This window comes from Cynocephalus volans, chromosome 1 (genome assembly GCF_027409185.1).
Source record: "Cynocephalus volans isolate mCynVol1 chromosome 1, mCynVol1.pri, whole genome shotgun sequence".
Taxonomy (NCBI): domain Eukaryota; kingdom Metazoa; phylum Chordata; class Mammalia; order Dermoptera; family Cynocephalidae; genus Cynocephalus; species Cynocephalus volans.
In genome coordinates this window covers 4350707-4367153 of record NC_084460.1, presented here as the reverse complement: position 1 = coordinate 4367153, position 16447 = coordinate 4350707, and the positions used below count along the sequence as shown (strand labels likewise).

The following is a 16447-nucleotide window of genomic DNA, read 5'->3' as shown; positions in this document are numbered from 1 at the left end:
AATGTATCCAATATTTCTAGATGTTTGTAGTGAGGAGTGGTGGTAGTGACTGACTGCATCATATTAGTCTTCAGTGTTGCTACAAATTCAGGATTATGTGTCTCATTATGTTTTGTATTCACAGTATCTAGGGTCATTCTGTAAACTTAGTAATAAACATTTTGGGAAATTATGCTACTGGGGATAAAGTAGACATGTAATAACAACCTACTAAAGTGGGTCTCACTATGTTACTGGTAGGCTGGGGAGTTATTTAGAACCTTTGCTCATGTGCTTCAGAGTAAGTCACAGGTATCCGAAATAACAGGAAATCTAAAAAGAACCTAGACAGGACTTCCAGTAAAGATGGTGGAATAGATGGTCCCCAGTGTCACCCTCTCCCGCATTCAACCAATTTATATTAAAAAGCAACGACTGCCAAGCTGGGGCTGCCAGAGCTCAGAGGAAGAGGAGGAGAGACCTACAGAGTTCTTGAAGGCAGGAGAAGCCACGATAAGAGGAAGAATTGCTGTGATTGTTTCTAGCCCCAACCGCTTCAGGGTTGGCCCTGATGAGCACATAGTGCAAGAGCTGGCAAAAGCTGCAGCTGTGCCCTTCTTGTGAAGTTGCTTGGAGGCTGCAGGGGAGAAGAGGGCCTTGGTGGCCCTCAGGCCAGCAAGACCACTAACAGGGTTCCTGTGGACCCACATAGGAATGAGGGGCCACAGATAGCTGAAAAAAGGAGCCACTCAGAGGCCAGTGAGTCAGTGCAAGGGACTGGCACACAGCCCATCCCATGAGAATTGTTTGGAGTTTGGGGGGTGAGAGAGACGGGCCCACCAGGGGCACATTGGGGCACAGCATGGACAGCTGATCTACCCTCCAGTCAGTGCAGGACTACTCAGTGGAGACTGGTCAGGAATACAGAACTGCAGGGCGTGCAGTTTGCTGAAAAAACTCAGGCCCAGATCAGAGTTTCCACACAACCCAGGTGTTCTGGACCTCACAAGACCCAGAAGTGCTTACAAGGTCAACAGTAAAAACCTGAGCTGCACAAAAAGCCTTACCCAGGGAATCAGCAAAGCAGCAATTTAGCTCAACCACAGTGTTCAAGTGCTGGTCCCCACAGGATGTTTTCTCATTTTAGATGTAAACAAAGGACAATTAGTTCCAGTGCAGAGTTTAAGTGGTGGGAATGGCAAATAATCCAACACAGAACTGAAAGAAAAAACAAAAACCCCACAGATCAGAGACAAAGTTCTGATATTAACCAGTAAAGGTCCATGTATAAAACCTAGAAGGACTGGAAGCCCTCCAGGCTCCCAAACTGGGGTTGGGGGAGGGCCGAGGGCCTCAGCCAGGCATCCCTGACATCCACACCCAGTCCAGCTACGACCACCACTGGAAGTGCCCTGGGCTTCCAAGCTGGGGTGGGAAGAGCCAAGGGCCTAAGCCACACTCCCCTGGTCCCTTGGGTTCCTGAGGCAGGTGGCAGGGGACTGGGGGCCTCAGCCACGCCCCCATGATGTCCATACACAGCTCAGCGACGACCACTGAGCTGTTGCTGGAAGCGCCCCACACGCCTGAGCCGGGGCAGTGGGAGGCCAAAGGCCTCAGCCACGCACCCCCAACATCCACACCCAGCCCAGTGATGATCACTGAGCTGCCGCCAGAAACACCCCAGGCTGCAGAGCCAGGGTGGCGGGGGGCCAAGGGTCTTTGTCATGTTCTCCCTGACATCTGCATCCAGCACAGTGATAACCAACAAGTTACAGCTGGAAGCTTCCCAAGCCCCCCTGCTGGAATGAGGGGTGCCATAGGCCTCGACCATGGCCCTCCCTTTTCTCCTCCCATTCTTTACCTACCTCCTGCTCCCCCCAACTGCTCCACAACATCTTAGAATGTTAAAAAAATAAATAAAATTAAAAATAAATAAAAATAAAAATTGGAGAAACTGGCAATTAGAAACCTTAAAATATTAAGAGGTGTGTTGTAAACAAGACCAGCTGTCTTGGTAAAAAAAAAAAAAAAAAAAAAAAAGACTGAATTGAGAATTTCCGATTTGAGTAGGTGCGGAAGCAGTTTCCAACTCTCAATTGTTTTCCAAATTATTATTTATAATTTAATTATTTGGTACTCTTCAGCATATTTTCCTGTCAAGCTAATGTTTAAAAATAGTAATTAGGTGTCTGGGAATTTTGTACTAAGGATGCTATTATTGACATTAATTTAAAGCCACAGTATGGAGAATAGACCCTTTACGGATTATGCATTTAATGTGGATCCTAGAACCCATCTTTTAATGTTGTTGATTCAGTGTTCTACCCCGTTCAAACTTTTCAGAATTGGTAAGCATACTTGACGGAATAATAGATAAACATGAAATCTAAACACAGCCATGTAGCTGAGAGTCCTAATCTGAAAGAGTTAAGATATAGCTGCATACTGGGTGCTAGTCCTTTTAAACTATATGAATGTATTTAACATATATATACCAATGCTAGGGACAGTGGTAAATTTACAGTGATAAATTTCTGGGTACTAAAGTTTATTTCTGTTAAGAAGAATGATAACATGATAATTATTTATTTTGGTACCAAAATGAATTTTTGTCTAAAGATATTACTGTGGTTTAAAATTAACAGAATAGTAACATTTTAGTTGCTAAAAAAAATAATATACATACTGAAAAATGTAACTGTTCAGTATTTTGACTAGGAAAAAGGAATTAGGCAGGAAATGAGATTGGGAGAAAAAGACATTGAGAAAAAAAAAGTTTTTTAAAATTATAGGAATAGATACTGAACAAAGAAGAAACATGTATACATAGATCAAGAGACCTTTAGAGGGGAGAGGCAGGAAGGGAGGCAGGGGATGGAAGTGGAGAGAAAAAGGTTGGCAAGAGTTTCAGATTCTCTAATGTTAGTCAAAATCATCTGTTGTACTTCTTGATCACCTTTACTGAGGTCTCCAGAGTAACTTGCTTTGACCTTTTTGATTTCTTTAGCAACATGTATTAAATTTGTTAATTTTAACAAATATTATGTATGCCAAGCACCAGACACCATGCTTTTGGCTTTATATGTTTTCTCTAATCATTCCTATAACCTTATGTGGTTGATATGATTATCTCTTTTTTATTAGTTTGGAAATTAAGGTACAAAGAAATGAAGTAAAGTGCTGCAGTTACACAGCCAAAGCTAAGATTGGTTGAGTATTCTTTGCTTGTCAGCCTCTTATTTTTTAGTTTTTAGTCCTTAAATTCAGAGGGTTTTTACTCTCAATCTCTTACCATAGGCAGTTATCACACAGTTTGGTAACACGTATAGGCCAGTATCACCTTAAATGTGAATGTGGTTGTTCTGGGAGCTAGATGCAATCTCTGCTACTTTAAATTGTTAGCCTACCTACAAATATTATTTTACCACTTCATGTTTAATAAAGAACCTTACAAGAGTAAAAAACAAATAAGTAGAACCTAGACAGGAGAAAGGATGAAATATTTATTATATGAGTTACACTTAGTGGAGAACAAAGAACAGAATCTATGGGTTAGATTATTGTAAATATTATAAAATGTTTACTTTTTTGAGATTTCCTTGAGATTTCTTTTGACCTCTTGTCATGTCTTTTCTGATCTTCCATTTACACTTAAAAAAAAAACAAAACAGGAATACGCACTTTCTGGTTGGAATTTGAATAACATGCCTGTCCTGGAGCAGTCTGTTCTTGCACACATTAATGTGGACATCTCTGGTATGAAGGTGCCATGGCTCTATGTGGGAATGTGTTTCTCTTCTTTTTGCTGGCACATTGAAGATCACTGGAGTTATTCTATCAACTACTTGCACTGGTATGTATAATTTTTGATACAACACTTAGTGACCTTTTTTTTTTTAAGATGTAATAATATTAGGTGATATATTAGGGAGAACTGACATCAAAAGTATATCCTACCCAGAAGTAGGATAATATATTGGGGAGAAATGGGGGAGGTTCTCAGGATACCCTCCCTTTAAAAATATGTGCAAGTAGCTGAGTCTAGAGTTTTAAACCAAATGCTACTTGTTTAGTGTACACGAAAATTATTTTGGTGTATCTTTTGATATGCAAGATAGAATGTTTAAAGTTCTGTAATTAAAATTTGACTAGCCTTCAGTATTCAAAATTTTAAAATTTCTTTTCTTTTTAATAGCATTTTCTCCAAAAATGTCTAAGTTACATTACATAGTCATTAAATTCTTTTGCTGATTTTTTTTTTTTTTTTTTTTAAGATGACTGGTAAGGGGATCTTAACCCTTGACTTGGTGTTGTCAGCACCACACTCTCCCAAGTGAGCCACGGGCCAGCCCTGCTGATTTTTTTTTTTTTTTTTGTATCTCACCCACAGCCTTTATTTACTTAACCAGTTACTTGCCCAGTATTATGATATCTTAACTAGATTATCTTTTTCTCTCCATTTCGAAAATACTACTTAGATCACAATATGCAGTAGAAAACTCTAGTAATTTTCTTGTTCTGCTTCATTACTGTGTTGTATAATATGGTAGCTGCTAGTCATTTGTGGCTATTTAAGTTTAAATTAGTTAAGAGTAAGTAAAATTTAAAATTTATTTCCTCAGTTGCACTGGCCACATTTCAAGTGCTCTGTAGTCAGATGTGACTGGGGGCCACTCTACTGGCCAATATAGATATAGAACATTTTTATCATTATAGTAAGTTCTGTAGGGGATAGCATTGCTCTATATAGTTTTGTAAATTGTACTGGGATTAAGAAATACAGATATTCTATAAATAGTTTGACTAATTAAATCCATTTTCTAGAAGTACAACTTAGTATTGTAAATGAACTCTAGTCTACTAACATCTAGTGGATTAATGATGCCAACTTTTTGGTCCTTGAGATTTATAGACGGGACTGTATAGAAGCTTTCAGCAGTTTCTAACCTTGGCTTATTTCCTTGGATAGTAAAATTGAACTCAATGAAGTTATTTATAGGTACTCTAGAGATCATTGACTTTTACTTTGGTCATCGTGGCAATAATTAGAGTGTCCAATGGACCTGTGAATCAAGGTAGTGTGTCAGTATCCCTAGGGATAGTGCTTGCTTTTCTTTTTTTTTTCTTTTTTTTTTTTGTGTGTCTTTTTCGTGACCAGCACTCAGCCAGTGAGTGCACCGGCCATTCCTATATAGGATCCGAACCCGCGGCGGGAGCGTCACCGCGCTTCCAGCGCCGCACTCTCCCGAGTGTGCCACGGGCTCGGCCCTTTCTTTTCATATAGTGTCTTTTCTGTCTGAAGATATTACCAGTCCACTTTAAAGAGTTCATTAATCTACTTTGAGTTGCTTTTCTAAGCGTAGGTATAAGTATGTATCTACCTATCCATACTCTCTTGTCTTACCTCCTGTTATGAACGGTAAGCACAGGTTTATGAGATGGTTGCCAGGATTCAGGGCATATAATCTGTGGCCATGAAATAAGACAGAGTTAATTATAATTTAGCGGGTTTGACTCGGAGACCCTGTCCTCATTATTACCATGCTCTACATAGCTAAACGGTTATTTCTTTTGTTAGGGGGGAGCCAAAGACTTGGTATGGTGTGCCATCTCATGCTGCAGAACAACTGGAAGAGGTGATGAGGGAGCTGGCCCCTGAGCTATTTGAATCCCAGCCGGATCTCCTGCACCAATTAGTCACCATCATGAACCCCAATGTGCTAATGGAGCATGGTGTGCCTGTGAGTCTTTTTGTGTCTCCCTTCCGTGTTTTTAATTTAAAGTTATTTTAGCTTTTGATTAGATAGAATCACATGTTTTGTTTTGTAACTGGAAGTAAAAGATCATGTCATCTTCTGGCTAAATTAGAATTTATGCTCTGATGGGAACAACTTTGATCAAGAAGGGGTGTTTTAAAGTATGAATCATGCTTTCTATATAGCTCCTTATACAAATTGTCTTGTATTTTCAGTAACCCATTATATACTAGTTTGAACAAAAATCTCATACTCATTATTATCCCTGTTTAACCAAAGTATAGGTATTTTAAGCGGTAGTTCTAACAACTGTTGCTTATTCTTATTTTTCCATATAAAGATTTCATAGCTTTTAATACATGAGGTCACGAAGTAGAAATTACAAATACCTTTTCTACTTTTTAACTTAGTTTTGAAATGAAAGTATATTACAAATACCTTTTTCTACTTTTTAACTTAGTTTTGGAAATGATTCTCAAATTTAAGCTACAAATACCTAATAAAGTATAAATTTAGTAGTTTTGCTGCATTAAGCAAATATTCATTGTAACCTTAGAATAATAAACCGAAACCAAAACAAAAAACCTTAATGAGAAAGTAAATCGAGTAACATTCGTGGTGTTGCTTTGTCTTTAAAGAGTGAATTTATACTAGAAACTGAGACTTTCACAAGACACATGGTGTTATTGAAAAACAAAGTGAGATTCAGGGAAACTGATTTTGGAGATATTTTATGTGGCATATGAGCTAATCAATTTAGTTAGTTTTCAGACAGTTATCCAAAGGTAGTAGGAAATTCCATCCTTTTCCACTATTTATTGCACAGGAATAAGAAAAAATTCTTAATTGTAAAAATTTCTTCAAGTTAGGAGACTAGAAGCTCAGTGAGAGTAACATTTTCTTTGAGAACTTCTTTTGGCTGCTAATTCTTGTCATAAATTATAATTATTAGTGACTGTTTTAAGAAGGTAGAATTCTGGCTACTTCTTAAACCCTGATATTATTTTCTGTGTGTAAACTAATGCTTTATTGTTTTCAGATTTAGAAAATGTTTCTAAAAATATCTGACTTATAAAATCTGTCTCTTTTTGTTGTTTTTACTTTTTGGTTTTTGTATTCCTGTTCCCAATTTGCTTTTAGGTGTACAGGACCAATCAGTGTGCTGGCGAGTTTGTTGTGACATTTCCTCGTGCCTATCACTCTGGATTTAACCAGGGCTACAACTTTGCTGAAGCTGTGAACTTCTGTACTGCTGACTGGGTCTGTTTTATAGCAAGTGGCTGTTGTATGTCTATTAACACCTCTATAAAATGCATCTTAGTGGCCATATTTGCTTAGCTGGGCTTAAGATGGTGTTCATGATTATTTCAGTGGAGTCTGGAGTGGCTGTAGTAGTTTAGGAATTTAAATAGAGTTTTCATCACATTCTTAATTTGGAAGATTTTACACTTCTTTATTTGTCATCCATTCATTATTTTCCCCATTCTTTTTGAACTTTAAATGGGCAGTTTCTTTTCTTAAACTTTTCTGAGGAAATATAATTTCTCTAGTCTTTGCTTTTTCTTTTTTTTAATTTGGACTGGTAAGGGGATCACAACCCTTGGCTTGGTGTCAACTGCACCACGCTCAGCCAGCGAGCACACCGGCCTTCCCTATATAGGATCCGAACCCGCGGCCTTGGAGCTCTCAGCACCGCACTCTCACAATTGAGCCTCGGGGCCAGCCCTAGCCTTTGCTTTTTCTGAGCACTTTTTTTAAATACATATGGGGTACAGAGTTGACTATAGGTATTTGCATACAGTATGTGATGATCAAATCAATATTATTAGCATGTTCGTCATTACAAATCATAATTACTTTTTTGTGTTCCTTACCCAATTACTCCCTATCGCTTGTCCCCCTCTCCTTTTCCCATCTCTAGTAACTATAAGTCTATTCTCTCGTTCAGAAAGTTCAGTGTTTTATTATGGTACAAAGGCCAACAGGTACATGAAAAAATGCTCAGCATCTCTAGTCATCAGGGAAATGCAAATCAAAACTACACTGAGATATTTTACCCTAGCTAGACTGGCCGTTATCAAAAAGACTAAGAATAACAAATGTGAAGATGTGGAGAAAAGGGAACTTTTCTATACTGTTGATGGGACTATAAATTAGTACAGCCATTATGGAGAACAGTATGGAGGTTTCTCAGACAACTACAGATAGAGCTACCATATGATTCAGCAATCCCATTGCTGGGTATATACCCAAAGGAGTGTAAATCATCATGTTGAAGGAATACCTGCACTCCCATGTTCATCACAGCTCTACTTAGAATAGCCAAGATATGGAACCAACCTAAATGTCCATCAATGGATGACTGGAAAAGGGAGATATGGTATGTATACACAATGGAATACTACTCAGCCATAAAAAAGGATGAAATTCTGCCATTCACAGCAACATGGATAAGCTTGGAGAAAATTATGTTACGTGAAATAAGCCAAACAGAGAGAAATACTGCATGTCCTTACTCATAAGTAGGAGCTAAGAAACAAAAAGAGGGAAAGACCATAATAAAACGTTGAACTTTCTGAGCACTTTTGGATCTTACAAAGATGATCAGGCTTATAGAGATAATTTCACGTATTAGTTCTACCACATATTCAAATATCTAGCTCTGTGGTTTTATTATTATTAATATTATTTTTAGTTTTCTGGCAGCTGGCTGATATGGGGGTCCGAAGCCTTCACCTTGGTGTTATAACACCATACTCTAACCGAGTTAACCGGCCAGCCCTAGCTCTGTGATTTTAATTTTAAAATATTCCTTCATTATTTTCCTTCTGATAGATAATTAGGTAATTTTATTCTATTTGCCATCTTATGATTTCTATATATATTCCCTTTTATAAGATATTTAAAAGAGTAGCTATAATATTAAGACCTCTATACACTATATTTTGTGTGAATGATAATGCTAGTGATTGCTATTTTGCTTTTGTATGAAGCAGATATCAAAAGTAATAGTTACAGTTACATCTTGTTGGTAGGGAAAAGACTGCATACTTATACACTGACTTTATTTTTCTTTTAATGATGCTGTTTTTGTTACCTTTCTTAACATTTTTGGGGAAATCCTTTATTTATTTATTTATTTATTTTGTGGCAGGCCAGTATGGTGATCCAAACCCATGACCTTGGTGTTACAAGGCTGCGCTCTAACCACCTGGGGGGAAATCCTTTAGTGATATTGGATCTTATGTTTTCCCTGGGCACCTTAATTTATTAAATTTCATGATTAACCATGTGGAGATTTTTTTTTTTAAAATTTCTTTGGCTAATGAAATGATATGATGAACAGTCTTATTTGATCCAGTAATTTTAAATTTCTTATTAGGTTTTGGAAGCAGCATGATTTAGCAAGAAGAAGACTATGCTTAGGATTTTGCCTTGGGCTTGGGCTTGAGCTCTGTCTTTAAAAACTCAATTACCATTTTTTGGGTGTTAATGATTTATGTGGTACTTGGCTAGGTGTAGGGTAGGAAACAGGATGATTCAGATATGAATTAGAGATGGTTTCTGCCTTTAACCTGCTCACTTTTATTGATGGTTGACCTTGGGCAACTCTTAATTTCACTGGGCCTATGTTTTTTGGGTTTTTTTTAAACCTGGTATGTAAAGATGCTAATAGATTCACTTCATAACCTTAGACAAGTTAGATGATATGAGTTAAACCCTGAATACTCTTTAGAATAGGGGAGTGATATAAATGAAAAGTTATAGAAGCTTTATCTCTGCAGTACAATAATGGGACTAATTTGTATGAGCTGCAGTGGATAAATCAGTTCTATTATTTGTGGCTTCCTTACATATTGTAATAATAAAGAACTGCAAATCCCACGGTTTGATTTTTCTTCTGCTCGCCCTTGTATTGAGACTATTTGAGAAATGTTTAAAGAGTAAATATTTAAGAATTAAGATATTCTTAATAAGAGAGAGTTGTATGTTGTTAATATACAAAATGATTGCTCTCTGTAAATTCAATATATATATAGTTGGCCCTTGAACAACACAAGTTTGAACTGCATTGGTCCACTTATACACGATTTTTTTCAGTAAATAGTTAGCCTTCCATATCCACAGGTTCGCCATCTGCAGTTTCAGACAACCGTGGATCAAAGAGATACAGTATTTTGTGGGCTATGGAGGGCTGAATTTTCATTTCCCTGTGTTCCACGGGACTGACTTTGGGACTTAAGAATCCATGGATTTTGGTATCCGTGGGAGGTCCTAGAACCATCCCTTGCAAATACTGAGGGATGACTGTATATTGTCTTGGCAAAGTTTCTTTGAAGAGTATGGGATCACTGCTTAATTCAGAGATAGCCTCATACTCCTTGTGATACCTATGATTCCTTTCTGCCTTTCTCAAAATGTAGGTGAATTCTGAAAGGTTCTTAAAGATGCATTTTAAATTTTTTTCTCTTTTATATTACACTTTCCAAATCCAAGCAAAACTCTTTAGCGACCCAAGTTTTTCTACCTGAGCTTAGGAAAGTAATTGAAGTTGGAATGTGTGATTGTGCGTATATGTATATGTATGTGTATGTTAGTGTAGAGTATTTTAATTTGGCTTACAGCTTGATAGTTAAAGAAATTTTCAGAATTTATCTTGAGTATCTGTTGATTTATGAAAAGTGATCATTTAGTCATTTCACTATTAAGGAAAATAAAGTATATAATTTCATGATTTCACTTTGAATTCTCTTTCTGCCAGGCTAGTTGTTTTTAAGAGGATTTCTAGGTATGTCAGCTGATATGGATTGCTTAAGTAGTACTTTTCCCTCCTTTTTCTTTTCTTTTCTTTTTTTTCCTGTAATATTTATTCATTTTGTTCTGTGAAAACTTGAATGCTGAATAATTCCACTTAACCCTTTATGGCCTGAACTTTTAAAATATTTATTTATTTATTTCTACAATTTTTTTTTCCTGTAAGGGCAACTTCATCTTAGACTGGTCTAAAAGAGTTTGTTGCCTCATTTATATTACAAGGAACTCCTTCTTGATGCAAATAATGAGTACAAAATCAGAAGTTTAGCATCTCAGATTATGGGGATTTTCTGTGGGAAGGCCTTTGAAATTCCAGCTAGGTCATAAAGGCTTAGTGTTTATAGTTGCCTCTCATATCCAAAAGGGATTTGTTATTCTGTAAAAGGAAGGATCTGAAGGGTAAATAGGGATTCTGTTCTGGTATATGTGGTTCTGTTTTGGAATATGTTATAAGCAAGTTTATGATCATCTCTTGTTTTCAGTTGCCTATTGGACGTCAGTGTGTAAATCATTACCGACGGCTAAGGCGCCATTGTGTCTTCTCACATGAGGAACTCATTTTCAAGATGGCAGCAGATCCAGAATGCTTAGATGTGGGACTGGCTGCCATGGTCTGCAAAGAATTGACTCTCATGACTGAAGAAGAAACACGATTAAGGGAGTCTGTTGTACAGATGGTGAGTTTGCAAAGTACATTTCCTATATTTGATACTGCTTGTGGGATATACTAAAAATTGAACCTATAGAGAGAATCCATTTTCGTCTTTGACCTCTTTAGGAGTTGAACACAAAAATCACTAGATTGGAGTTTTTATATTTTTATAATTGCCATTTTGGTTTCTTCAGATTGAAAAAGTATTAGGAATCTTAATGTCACCATCTCTAGATTTTTTTTTTTTTTTTTTTTTTAAGATGACCGGTAAGGGGATCTTAACCCTTGACTTGGTGTTGTCAGCACCACGCTCTCCCAAGTGAGCAACCGGCCATCCCTATATAGGGATCCGAACCTGTGGCCTTGGTGTTATTAGCACCATACTCTCCCAAGTGAGCCATGAGCCAGCCCCATCTCTAGATTTTTAAAACTAGAATTCCGTCAGGTAGAATTTCTTAGCTATATATTTATCTTTTTAAATCTTTTACATATAGTTTTATTTCTTTAAACAAGAAATTCAAATCCTCTTTTCTCTGAGCTTTGTTTTGAATAAAAGTTATGTTTCTGCTGATTGTAGACTATCAAACTGAATTAATCTGTCTTTTATTTCCCTTTTAAGTAATTTAATAAATAGGAAGGACTGAATAACCAAGAGTTAGGATTTTATGACCAGCTGCACCACGATCAGCCAGTGAGCGCACGGGCCATCCCTATATAGGATCCGAACCCGCGGCGGGAGCTGCTGCGCTCCCAGCGCTGCACTCTCCCGAGTGCGCCACGGGGCGGCCCCAAGAGTTAGGATTTTAAATGCTTAGAATAAATATCTGTCACATTGAACTGGGAAACATATGAGAAAATCTGGGTGTGTGCAGCCTCATCTTGGCTCATTCTTCCTAATCTTTCCTACATAGCTGGCCTCACTTGGTTGGTACCATTCTTCCTCCTGCTTTTGTACCATGTCCCTCCTCCCTCTCTGCCTGATATTCTGTCCTTATTTTAAAAACAGCTTTGTTGAGGTATAATTGACATATAATAAACTGTACACTTTTAAAGTATACAATTAGATAAGTTTTAGCTATGTATATACCCATGAAACAATTGCCACAGTCAAGATAGTAAATATATTGCCCCCCAAAGTTTCTTCATGCCCATTTGAGGTTCTTCCTGCTTTCCGAACTGTACACCCACCCATCCTTAATTCCTCATTTCCAGGAACTATTTATTTAGTTTGCTTTAAAAAAAAAAAAAAAATTATCTAAATTGAATTGTATAATTTATACCTTTTTAAAAATGTAGCTACATTTTCTTAGCATAATTACTGTGCAATGCACCCATGTTGCATGTATTAATAATTCATTCCTTTTTATTGCTGAGTGGTTTTCCATTGAATGGACATACTACAATTTGTTTATACATTCCTTACGGAGGGACATTTGGATTGTTTCTAGTTTTGGGCTATTATGAATTAAATTGCTGTGGACATCTGTGTAGAAGTTTTTGTGTGGACATAAGCTTTCATTTCTCTTGGGTAAATACTAGCAGTGGATTGGGTTGGGTCATATGGTATGTGTATGTTTAATTTTTTTTAGAAAATTGCCAATCTGTATTCCAAAGTAGTTGTACCATTTTACATTTTCACCACCAGTGTTTGAGAGTTCCAATTGGCCTACTAACTCTTGGTGTTGCCTCACCAACACTTGGTATGTTTGCCGGAGACCAGCTCCACAGGATTTGTTAGACCTGAATAGATGGTGTGGCGTCGGCGAGGAAAGAAAGAGATGGACCACAGATGTCTAGTGCAAGTGTGGACAACAACCACAAAAATCTTGCTTTATTTATATGTTTTTACCTAATCTTTTACACATTGATTTATCTTTTTTTTTTTTTTTTTTTTTTTTTTTTTTTTTTTTTTTTTTTTTTGTCGTTTTTTCGTGACCGGCACTCAGCCAGTGAGTGCACCGGTCATTCCTATATAGGATCCGAACCCGCGGCGGGAGCGTCGCCGCGCTCCCAGCGCAGCACTCTACCGAGTGCGCCACGGGCTCGGCCCTTGATTTATCTTTTAATCAAAACATTTTTTATTTTGTTTCTGTTGAAAAAGAAAGGTCAAAACATTCCAAGGCACTCATGCTGTGACAAAAACATCTACTCATGCATCAGTAGCTCACCCCAAAGCCTGTGGCTCGTGGCCAGGAAACTATACAATAGCAGCATGCTTGGCTTTAAAGAGCATCAGACTTTTAGTTTAAACTATAATTCTTAACTTTCTTAACTTACAATTTAACCCTTTTTAAATCTTACTTATACTTACTATACCTGATTTTAATAACATTGATTAGTTATGGTTAACAATTTAATATTGATTATACTCTATATTGATCATTTTAATTTATACTCAAAATCACAATGTTTATACTTTTCATCTCTCTGCCAATAGACTCCGTGAACAGCACAGGGGACAAAGTGAAAAGTTAAATGATCCTACTTAAACTAACAAAAACCATATCATTCTTATTATTACTAAAGAAAGAACATGTTCTTGGTAAATCAAGTGAACCTGTGAGAGTGGGGAGAAACAAATCTGTAACTGGTTGATGATCAATTAGTTATAAACATTACTGCACCCAGACCCACCGTCTCCCTGGGGTAATGTGAATAGAAATCCAACATAATAACTTCATTCCACACGTACAAGAGCATGACCACAGCCACAATGGGTCCATATACACATCACTAACAAGGAAGATTAATGACAAAATTAAATGGAGCCAACCCATACTGGGAGCATGCATCAAAAACACCTTTAGTACTGACAATGCCCTTTAAATAAACCAGTTAATTTTGATGTATTTTAACATGTCCTTTGAGAAACTCCAGGGAATTTCCCAAAGCCATACTAAGCCAAAAGGTTAGGCTGTTTAATTCTGGGAAGCCTTGTCAAGCAACCAAAGGTGAACAAACAAGAACTTCCATGGAGCTGCACCACACACGTGGAACTCCCTTGTAGTCTGCAGAACAGGGGGTATCACTCAGGTTCCCATGCCGTTCCCTATAGCAGGATGGCTCACAGCAAGCAGTATGTTAGTCTTTTTCACTTTAGACATCCTAATAGGTTTGTAGTGGTATTTCATCATGGTTTTAATTTGCATTTCCCTAATGACTAATGATGTTGATCATTTTCTAGTGTGCATATTTACTATCTGTATATTTTGGGGCAAGTGTCTGTTCAAATCTTTTGCCCAATTTGTAAAAATTGGGTTATTTTATTGAATTTTGAGAGTTTTATATGTATTCTAGCTATAAATTCTTTCTCAGATATGTGATTTGAAAATATTTTCTGTCAGTCTGTGGCTTGTCTTTTTCATTTCTTAACAGTGTCTTTTTCAAGAACAAATTTTTAATTTTTATGAAGTTCAATTTATCAATTTTGCTTTTATGAGTTATTCTTTTGGTCCCATCTGAGAATTCTTTGCCCAACCCAAGGTCAAAAAGATTTTCTCCTGTGTTTTCTAGAAATTTGTAGTTTTAGCTCTCACATTTAGGTATATGACCTATTTTGAGTTAATTTTTGCATACAGAGTGAGGTGTGAATCAAAGTTTATTTTCTTGGACATGTCACATAATTTCAAACCGGAGGATACCAGTTTGAGATCTTCTCCTTTAGGAGAGTGCCTGTTTAGCTTAATTGCCAAGAGTAATTGCTAGATTGAGAAGACACCTTATTTTTGACATACCCCAAATGGTAAAATGCAGTATGTCTGTTTGCCTTTGACTAAAGTCACAATTTTTTGTGAAAATAACATTTTCAGGTAGGAAAGTTCATATAATCACAAAATTAAGGAGTTTGCCGTATGTTTTTGTGTATATTTCCAAATAATTTATTTCAAATGTTAGACTCATCAAGTCAGATTTGAAGAGTCTTAAAAGATTGAGTGTAGGTTTAGGCTAAAGAGAAATATTATAGTGGAATAGTGCTTTGGATCTGAAAAGTAAAACTGATCCAGTTTCACTACTCTTTTTATAGGCATAAATGGAAAAAAACTATTAACCAAAACATAAAGCTATACATGCTAGAAATGGTATTAACTTTTGGGGGGTTGGGGTGGCTGGCCAATGCAGTATTAATATTGTACTATTAGAAAATATTTAAAGCTGGTTATTGTTAAAAGAATTTAAGTTAGCTTAGAAGTAAGAATTTTGACTAAATGGTCAGATTTCTTTTTCTAGTTGCTTGAATTAAAAAACAAGATACAAGTGGATCTTGTTTTGGTTTTTTTTGTTTGTTTGTTTTAACTTATTTTACTTTTTGAAAGTGAATATTTATTTCTACATTATACTTATTTCTTAAAAGTCTTCTTTTTGATTGTATGTTTATTTAAAATGGGATTCCTTTTCTCATTGCCTGGAGTCTTTATTTTGAATTTTGAAATTTAATTACGTTGGTGGAGACTCATGAAATAAGTTTTTGTGGCATATTCATAGTTCAGGTTTAACCTGAGTTATTAATGGAGCATTATTTTTCCTTATTCTGCAATAATTTGAATATTACGTCTCCTGATCCTCTGTGTTATTTATGATGCTTTGATCAAATTTTTATAATGACCTTTCTTTATTTTATTTTATTTTTGGTGGCTGGCCAGTATGTGGATCTGAACCCTTGGCCTTGTTGTTACAAGGCTGCACTCTAACCAACTGAGTTAACTGGCCAGCCCTAAAACCCTTCTTTAAACTTACCTTCCTCCTGTATCCTTGTTCAGGGCACTTATCTCTACCCTTTCTTTGTATGTGCGCTTGTCTTTCCTGTCTTGAGAAATGTTTTCATTTTATCTCTTCCTAAAAATCTTAAGTGGTTTTCCTGTGGTCATTGCTCTTTGCCCTTCATCATCACTGTCACTCTGTTCCCAGCATACTTTTGAAACTTTCAAAGTTTATTAGTGACAACATTATTGCCAAGTCCAGTGGTTCTTTTTTGTCTTTTATTCCTGTGACCTTTTTGGGGGGGGGGGGCAGTTGGCCACATGACCTCTTTAATTGCTGCTTTGGTTTCTTTCCCTAACATTTGCTCTGCTGCTTCTTCAGCCTCTTTGATCACATTTGCCCACCATTTCTAGTTATCTTTTTCTTCATCTCCTCAACTGCCAGTGTTTGTAGGATTCAGCCTTTGACCTTTTGTTGTCTTTTCTGCTACTTTTCAATAAATTCTCATCCATTCTTAGAGTTTTAACTCTCTTTCAGCCATTAACTT

General features: G+C 36.8%; 1 protein-coding gene across 3 annotated transcripts in view; it reads left to right on the top strand.

Annotated features, from left to right (window-relative positions):
• The window catches only part of KDM5A (lysine demethylase 5A), a 135030-nt gene that overhangs the window by 34854 nt on the left and 83729 nt on the right, over positions 1-16447 (top strand). For all 3 annotated transcript variants that reach the window (XR_010021333.1, XM_063074954.1, XM_063074941.1), the window contains 4 exons: positions 3651-3832; positions 5558-5720; positions 6876-6995; positions 11033-11227. Coding sequence is in view for 2 of the 3 variants with exons in the window: in XM_063074954.1 (XP_062931024.1) it covers positions 3651-3832; positions 5558-5720; positions 6876-6995; positions 11033-11227 (660 nt within the window). In the remaining variant the exon portion in view is untranslated. The remainder of the gene's footprint in view (positions 1-3650; positions 3833-5557; positions 5721-6875; positions 6996-11032; positions 11228-16447) is intronic.